The following is an 8,538-nucleotide window of genomic DNA, read 5'->3' as shown; positions in this document are numbered from 1 at the left end:
TTTTTTGGTCATTTTTTGGACGTCATATTTTTGATATTTTGAAGGTTTAAACAAAATTTAATGCCATGTCGTGTTTCGGCACGCTATTTTATGAAGTTTTCAGCAGTTTTTGGGCAATGTCATTTTATGCGCAAAGCAGCAACCTAACCTTGAGGTCACCAAACCCGACCCCGTCATCACCTTGGTTGTGGCTCAGAAATTTTATGCATAAAAGTTATAAACAGAATCCGTGACAAAGGGCAGCCCTCGCAGAGTCCAATCCTTACCGGAAACGGGTCTCACTTACCGTCGGTAATGCGGACCAAGCTCTGACACCGGTTGTACAGGGAATTGACGGCCCATATCAGGGGGTCTGATACCCCATATTCCCGGTTTATCCCCTACAGGACTCCCCGAGGGACATGGTTGAATGCCTTCTTTAAGTCCAAAAGCACATGCGAACTGGATGGGCAAACTCTTATGCACCCTCAAGGATCCTGCCAAGGGTCCAGAGCTGGTCCATAGTTCCATGACCAAGACGAAAACCACATTGCTCCTCTTATATCTGAGGTTTGACTGTCTGGCAGACCCTCCTTTCCAGTACCCCTGAATAGACCTATCCAGGGAGGCTGAGGAGTGTGAACCCCTTATAGTTGGAACACACCCTTCGGTCCCCCATCTTAGAAAGAGGGACCACCATCCCGGTCTGCCAGTCCAGAGGCACTGCACCCAATGTCCAGGCAATGTTGCAGAGTCGTGTCAACCATGACAGCCCCACAACATCCAGGGCCTTAAGGATTTCTGGACTATCTCATCCACCCCTGGGGCCCTGCCACTGAGGAGCTTTTTGACCACCTCGGCAACCTCAGCCCCAGAGATGGAGGAGCCCATCCCGAGTCCCCAGGCCCTGCTTCCTAACAGGAAGGCGTGTCAGTGGGATTGAGGAGGTCTTCAAAGTATTCCTTCCACAGATCCACAACGTCCCAAGTTGAGGTCAACAGTGCACCGTCCCCACCATACACAGTGTTGACAGAGCACCGCTTTCACCTCCTGAGACGCTGGATGGTGGTCCAGAACCTCTTCGAAGCCATCCGGAAGTCATTCTGCATGGCCTCACCGAACTCCTCTCACGCCCTGGTTTACTCTTTGGCGACCGCCGTAGCTGCGTTCCGCTTGGCCTGTCGGTACCTGTCTGCTGCCTCCGGAGTCCCTCAGGCCGAGAAGGGCCAATAGGACTCCTTCTTCAGCTTGACGGCATCCCTCACCGCCGGAGTCCACCAACGGGTTCGGGTGTTGCCGCCCCGACAGGCACCGACCACCTTACGGCCACAGCACTGATCAGCCACCTCAACAACGGAGGCACGGAACATGGCCCACTCGGACTCCATGTCCCCTGCCTCCCCCGGGACATGGTTGAAGCTCTCCCAGAGGTGGGAGTTGAAGCTCTTTCTGACGAGAGACTCTGCCATACGTTCCCAGCAGACCCTCACAATGCATTTGGGTCTGCCGGGTCTGACCGGCGTCCTCCCCCACCATCGGAGCCAACTCACCACCAGGTGGTGATCAGTTGACAGCTCCGCCCCTCTCTTCACCCGAGTGTCCAAGACATACGGCCGCAAGTCGGATGACACAACTACAAAGTCGATCATCGAACTGCGGCCTAGGGTGTCCTGATGCCAAATGCACATATGGACACCCTTATGCTTGAACATGGTGTTACTTATGGACAATCTGTGGCGAGCACAGAAGTCCAATAACAAAACACCTCTCGGGTTCAGATCGGGGGGGTCACGCCCCTCCAGGTCTCACTGTCATTGCCAACGTGAGCGTTGAAGTCCCCCAGTAGAACGAGGGAGTCCACAGAGGGAGCACTCTCCAGCACCCCCTCTAAGGACTCCAAAAAGGGTAGATACTCTGAGCTACCGTTTGGACCCTAACCCATAGGCACAAACAACAGTCAGGATCCGTCCCCCAACCCGAAGGCAGGGGGAGGCTACCCTCTCGTTCGCCGCGTGTGTCAGTGTGTGTGTCAGTGTGTGTGTGAGTGTGTACAGGCACCGAGCCGGGGGGCAATAATTATTGCCACCCCTGCCCGGTGCTCTCACCAGTGGCAACTCCAGAGTGGAAGAGAGTCCAACCCCCCCTCAAGAAGACTGGTTCTGGAGCCCACGCTGTGTGTCGAGGTGAGGCCGACTATATCTAGTCGGAACTTCTCAACCTCGCGCACCAGCTCAGGCTCCTTCCCCACCAGAGAGGTGACATTCCACGTCCCCAGAGCTAGCTTCTGCAGCCGAGGATCGGACCGCCAAGAACCGCCCAACTCACACAGCACCCGACCCCTTTGGCCCCACCTATGGGTGGTGAGCCCACAGGAAGGAGGTCCCACGTCGCCTCTTTGGGCTGTGCCCGCCCGGGCACAGCCACCAGGTGCTTGCCATTGAGCCCCACCCCCAGGCCTGGCTCCAGGGGGGGCCCCCTAACCTGTGTCCGGGCGAGGGAAACTTAGAAACATTTGTCGCATTCATCAAAAGGGGTCCGGTGAGCTACACTTTGTCTGGTCCCTCCCCCAGGACCTGTTTGCCATGGGAGACCCTACCAGGGGCATAATGCTCCCAAAAACTGAGCTCCTAGGATCATTGGGACACACAAACCTCTCCACCACATTAAGGTGGTAGCTCAGGGAGGGAGGCCTTGCTATAGTCTTGGTTTCTGATCATTTTTTCAACATGTCATATTTTTGTGATTATAAACGTTTTAACAAAATTCTATGCCATGGCGTGTCTCGGCACACTATTTTATGCTGTTTTTGGGACATTTTTCTCAAAACTTTAGTATTGCATTTGTGGCTTGTTATTTTTGACATGCAATTATTTTATTTTTGGCAGTTTTTCCAACATTTTATGCTATGGCGTGTCTTGGCACACTATTTTATGCCGTTTTCAGATGAACTGTATAAAATAGTGTGCTAAGACATGCCATGGCATAGAAAGAATGACAGAAAATGCTATACTATGGTGTGGCAAAAAATTTCAAAATTTGGCATGTCCCAAAAACAGCTGAAAATCCCTTTAAATAGTGGGCCGAGACACGCCATAGCAATGAAGGTTGTAAAAATGGACAAAAACACCATAATATAGAATGTTGAAAAAATTACCCAAAAAACAGTACTGTAGTATGGCAAAAAATGTCAAAAAATGACGTCCCAAAAACAGCTGAAAAACGCATACAATTGTGTGCCGAGACACAACCGACAATTACCATTGTATTGTCATTTTCTGACTTTTTTTGGCAATATGTTATAATATGATGTTTTTTTGCCATTTCTGCAACATTTCATGCTATGTTGTGTCTTGGCAGTTTTTTTTTTTACACCAAACCATACAATGACCTGTGATTTTTATTTTAATGCTTATGTGCGTTTTTTCTCATGTAGGTAGACATAGCAGGTGGAAGGACCTGGTACTGAGTGTGTCCATCCTGATGGCACTGGGCGGTTGCTGGTTCGCCTACATCCAGAACAGGAAGTCCAAAGACGACTTGGGGAAGCTGGTGAAGGATCTGGAGGGGTTGCAGAGGGCCGAGCAGAGCCTGCTGGACCTGCAGGAGAAGTGAGTACACCACACACCGATTAGCAGCACTGCTCTTACTATCACAACTAATGCTAACATGGTTTTTCCTTCAACCATTACGAGTGTAAATAGCTGCTGAAACAGCTTCTTATACCAGACTCTGATTTAAAATTAAAATAACTTAACCTTTAAACTCTGACTGAGCTGCAGACCGAGGAGGAAATAACTCATCTGCTGCATATGTGTGTGTGTGTGTGTGTGTGTGTGTGTGTGCAGATGGTCTCTGAAGAAGCTTTCTTTCTGCAGTCCTTATAAGGTCAAAGAATAGCCTGCAGCTCACACACACACACACACACACACACACACACACACACACACACGCACACACCTGCATGTACATACTAACATACTTAAAGACATCACACATTCACACACTTGGCAGAGAAACACACTGTGTGTGTGTGTGTGTGTGTGTGTGTGTGTGTGTGTGTGTGTGCCAAATAAATAACAAATAACAAATATGACTACTACACACACAGTACTACTGCTGCTACAGTTAATAAGACTTCTTATTAATACATCTTTTACTCTGTCAAATACTAGTATTAACAAGATTACAACCATCACTGTACAAAAATATTATACTAATACTATTATTTTATTATATTTATTATAGTATGTTACCAAAAAGTCATACAATATGTCATAATATGTCATAGTGTAATATATCAACTAATCCAAAGTATAGCATGTTGAAAAAAACTAATAGTGAGTCATCCAAAATTTGTAGTATAATATGTCGTTAAAGGGTCATAATATGACATTGTGTCAAAAAAGTCATATTATAAAATTTTCACCAAAAAGTCCTAATATAGCAAATCGAAAAAAAACATAGTATAGTATGTCAAAACAGTCATTGGAAAGTATGCTGTTAAAAGAAGTCTTTAAAAAAAGTCACACTTTAGTATGTATTAAAAAGGTCGTAGTATAGTATGTCGAAAAAAGTCAAAGTCAAAAACGGCATTAGGTTATTTATACACAGCAGAGGCAAAGAGGAGCGCCTGCTGCGCTGCAGTTATGGATCCGAAAAAACGTTAGATATTAGACTGACACCATAGATAGTATGACCCAAAAAAGTCATACAATAGTATGTCATAAAAAAATCATTAAAAGTTGTATAAATGAAATTCATCAGTTTGTTGTAAAAAAAAAAATAGTATGAATTATTGTGAAAAAGTCAAAGTATAGTATTTCGTTAAAAGGTCATAGTATAGTATGTCATTGAAAAGTCATAGTATAGTAAGTTGTAGTACAGTAAGGAAAAAAGTCATAGTATAGTAAGTCATAGTACAGTAAGTCATAAAAAGTCATAATATAGTTAATCGCAGTACAGTAAGTTAAAAAATTCATAGTATAGTAAGTTGTAGTACAGTTAGTCATAGAAAAGTCATAATATTGTAAGTCCTAAAAAGTCATAGTATAGTAAGTTGTGGTACAGTTAGTTTAAAAAAGTCACAGTATAGTAAGTCATAGTACAGTAGGTCGTAAAAAGTCACAGTATAGTAAGTCATAACTCACAGCAGTCGTTGTTGTCGTCCGTCAGGCTGCAGAGGGCTCAGGAGGAGCAGCGCTGCGTTCAGGTGGAGAAGGTGAAGGTGGAGGAGGAGCTGAGGAACGAGATCAGCTCGGCCAAACAGGAAGCTCAGCGGCTCAGAGAGCTGCGGGAGGGAACCGAGAACGAGAGGAGCCGGCAGAAATACGCCGAGGAGGAGCTCGAACAGGTAGACAGATGGTGTGGATTCACTCCACCGGATACGCTACGTATATTCTGCTACTTTCTCACCGTGAGATGTGCTGAAGAAATATATACAGTAATCTGCCCTCGGCGCGCTCCCTCCAAAGGCTCACCTCTGCGTGTTCGGCAGGTTCGTACGGCGCTGAAGAAGGCGGAGAGGGAGCTGGAGTCGCGGCCTCACTGGGCTCCACCGGAGGCGCTGCAGAAGTGGCTGCAGCTGACGCACGAGGTGGAGGTTCAATACTACAACATCAAGAAACAGAGCGCAGAGAGGCAGCTGCTGCAGGCCAGGGAGGGGGTGAGGACACACACTCACACACACACTGACACACACACTGACACACACACTCACACACACACTCACACACACTGACACACACACACAGACACACACTGACACACACTGACACACACACTGACACACACACTGACACACACACTGACACACACACACTGACACACACTGACACACACACACTGATTTTGGTGTTTCAGGCGGAGAAGATTAAGAAGAAGCGGAGCTCTCTGTTTGGGACGTTTCATGTGGCTCACAGCTCCTCGCTGGACGACGTCGACCACAAAATCCTCTCTGCTAAGTGAGTGACCTTTGACCTTATATTTTTCTGCCTAATTTCAGAGGTAAATGTACTCTTTGCCACATTACATTTACGGTGACATATATCACATATTACTCTCAGCAGTGTCAACAGCGTAAAATGTCTCTTACCTGCAGCTGCCTCTCCTGTCCCCCCTCAGACAGGCCCTGGCCGAGGTGACGGCGGCCCTGCGCGAGAAGCTCCACCGCTGGCAGCAGATCGAGTGTCTGACGGGTTTCTGTCTGGTCAATAACCCCGGACTGGGAGCGCTCGCCGCCGCTCTCAACCTCGACCCGTCCTTCCTCGGCCTGCGACCGCCGACCCCTCAGCACCTGCTCCTTTCCGATGACCTCGACGACATGGACGAGGACATCTTGTCTCCTGGGACGCTGCAGTGTAAGTAAATGAGAGGTTTGATCTGAACACTTGTGTCACCGTGAATCTTAAATCTGTTTTTACGCCTCTGCACGGGCGATAACCGCGGCATAATGTCTCCTGGTTAACTGACCATCCGTCCTACTCTCGTGAACACAATATGCGAAGAACACATCCAGGGATTTCTTCAGATTTGGCACAGACGTTCACTTGGACTCAAAATTTGACTGATTTGATTTTGGGGGTCATTGTTCAAAGGTCAAGGTCACTGTAAAATTGTATTGATCACTTTCTCACAAACACAACATTCAAAAACGGGGGAGATTTCATAAATTTAGCACAAACGTCCATTTTGACTCAAGATTAAACTGGCTAGATTTTGGTGGTCAAAGGTGCCAGAAACCTTTTGTCTGCCTTATTCCTGCGACTCAGTAAAATTCCTTGAGAGAATTTCTTTGGCACAAACATCAACGTGGACTTAAAAACGAACTGATTTTAGTGGTCAGTGGTGAACTATGTCAAGGTTGCTGTGACTGATTCTCTTTCGTTCTTGTGAACGCATTATGTCAAGAATATCTCAGAGGACTTTTTCTTAAATTTGGCAAAAACGTCAACTTGGACTCACCAAGGATCTAATTAAATTTTGAAGGTTGAAGTTCAAGGTCACAGTGACTTTCCATGCATCTCATTCTCATGAAATAAATAATTCAAGACAGCGTTTAGGGAGTTTCATACGTTTTGGCACAAAGGTACGCTTGGACCCACCAGTGAACTGATTAGATTTTGAGGGTCAAATGTCAAGGTCACAGTGACCTTGCATCCTCCCCATTCTTGTGAGCATAATATCTCAAGAACACCATGAGGGAATTTCTTAAAATTTAGCACAAACGTCCACTTCAACTCAAAAATGAACTGGTTAGAATTAATTGGTCGATGGTCAAAGGTGAAGGTCGCTATGACCTCTTTTGCCTCATTCTTGAAAGCTTTATCTCAAGGCTAGCTCAAAAGATTTTTTTTTTTTAATTTGTCACAAACATCCACCTAGACTTAAAAGTGATCTGTTAAGAATTAGGTGACTGATAGCCAAAAGTTAAGATAACTGTGACCTCTTCTGTCCCATTCTTGTTAACTCTATGTCTCAACAACAGCTCCAAGGATTTTTTTCCTTTTTGGCACAAACGTTAGCTTGGAATCACTGATTAACTGATAAGTATTTAAAGGTCAAAGTTCAGGGTCAGTGTGACCTTGCATCCATCTCATTCTCATGAAATCAATAATTCAGCAAGTTGTTGAGGAAATTTAATACATTTTGGCACGAACATCCAGATGGACTCAACAATGAACTGATGAATTTCAAACGTAAAGGTCAGTGTTACCTTACATCCATGTCATTCTCATCAACCCAATATCTTCATAATACCACAAGTGAATTTATTCAAATTTGGCACAAACTTCCACCTCGACTCAAGAATGAACTGGTTAGAATTTTCTGGTCAAAGGTCACTGTGACCTCATGAAAAAAAGTGCCTGGCTATAACTCACAAATTCATACATTAATTATGACAACATTTCACACAAATGTCTAATCAGATAAATTTATAAAGTGATGACATTTTATATCCTAAAGGTCAAAGGTCAGCCTTCACCCTTTAAATCCCTCGACAGCAACACTAATCGCTTCAGGTTCCTTACGGAGGCTCATGAGGGACAAACTGTGCCAGAGTTACCTGACCCCCCCTCCTCTCAGCTCACCTGTGGTCCGCTCACTGTCTCCTTCCCTTCGTCTCATTGGTTCCTCTTTTCTCGGCGTCTCTCTCTTGATTGGCTCCCTCCAGACGCAGCGTGGCAGATGGACCGGCGAGTGAGCGACCTCTGGCCCCTGGGCGCCATCGCAGACACCCAGTCACCATGGAAACACTCCGGTTGGCCCCTCCCTCCTTCAGCCTCCCTCTCTCTGATTGGTTCATACCTCTGCGACTGACGAGCTCCTCCAAACTCTGTCAGGGTTCCCACAATAAAATACAGCGTTAATCTCCAAAACAAAGTTATAATTATGAAATTAACTGCAAAATAAAATGATATAATTTGAAATATTAAAATAGACTTTTATAATATTTTCTGAAATACAATCATTAAATGGGTTTGATTTATTTTAAAAACATGGGAAAAAAGGAATGAGGAACTTGGAAAGGAACATCCCGCAAATTGCAAAAAAAAAAAAAAA

At 45.6% G+C, this 8,538-nt stretch overlaps 1 protein-coding gene across 1 annotated transcript; it reads left to right on the top strand.

The window, feature by feature from the left end:
- The first annotated feature begins 1,041 nt into the window (after positions 1 to 1,041).
- On the top strand, positions 1,042 to 8,510 carry LOC121939482 (stromal interaction molecule 1-like). Its single transcript, XM_042482500.1, has 7 exons — positions 1,042 to 1,159; positions 3,413 to 3,587; positions 5,152 to 5,329; positions 5,474 to 5,641; positions 5,839 to 5,939; positions 6,100 to 6,335; positions 8,150 to 8,510. The coding sequence occupies exons 1-7, from the start codon at positions 1,042 to 1,044 to the stop codon at positions 8,293 to 8,295; spliced, it is 1,122 nt and encodes a 373-aa protein (XP_042338434.1). The 3' UTR covers positions 8,296 to 8,510.
- The last annotated feature ends 28 nt before the right edge of the window (positions 8,511 to 8,538 follow it).

Source organism: Plectropomus leopardus, unplaced genomic scaffold, assembly GCF_008729295.1.
Source record: "Plectropomus leopardus isolate mb unplaced genomic scaffold, YSFRI_Pleo_2.0 unplaced_scaffold4903, whole genome shotgun sequence".
NCBI lineage: Eukaryota > Metazoa > Chordata > Actinopteri > Perciformes > Serranidae > Plectropomus > Plectropomus leopardus.
Note: the sequence above shows the minus strand (reverse complement) of the source record. Positions and strands in the feature narration are given on the sequence as shown.

Excerpts from the sequence above, each read along its gene's own strand:
- LOC121939482 (XM_042482500.1), top strand. The coding sequence starts at position 1,042 with ATGGTGGTCCAGAACCTCTTCGAAGCCATCCGGAAGTCATTCTGCATG. Across the intron at positions 1,160-3,412 it reads AGCTGCGTTCCGCTTGGCCT|GTAGACATAGCAGGTGGAAG; the intron begins GTCGGTACCTGT and ends TTTCTCATGTAG. Across the intron at positions 5,940-6,099 it reads CACAAAATCCTCTCTGCTAA|ACAGGCCCTGGCCGAGGTGA; the intron begins GTGAGTGACCTT and ends GTCCCCCCTCAG.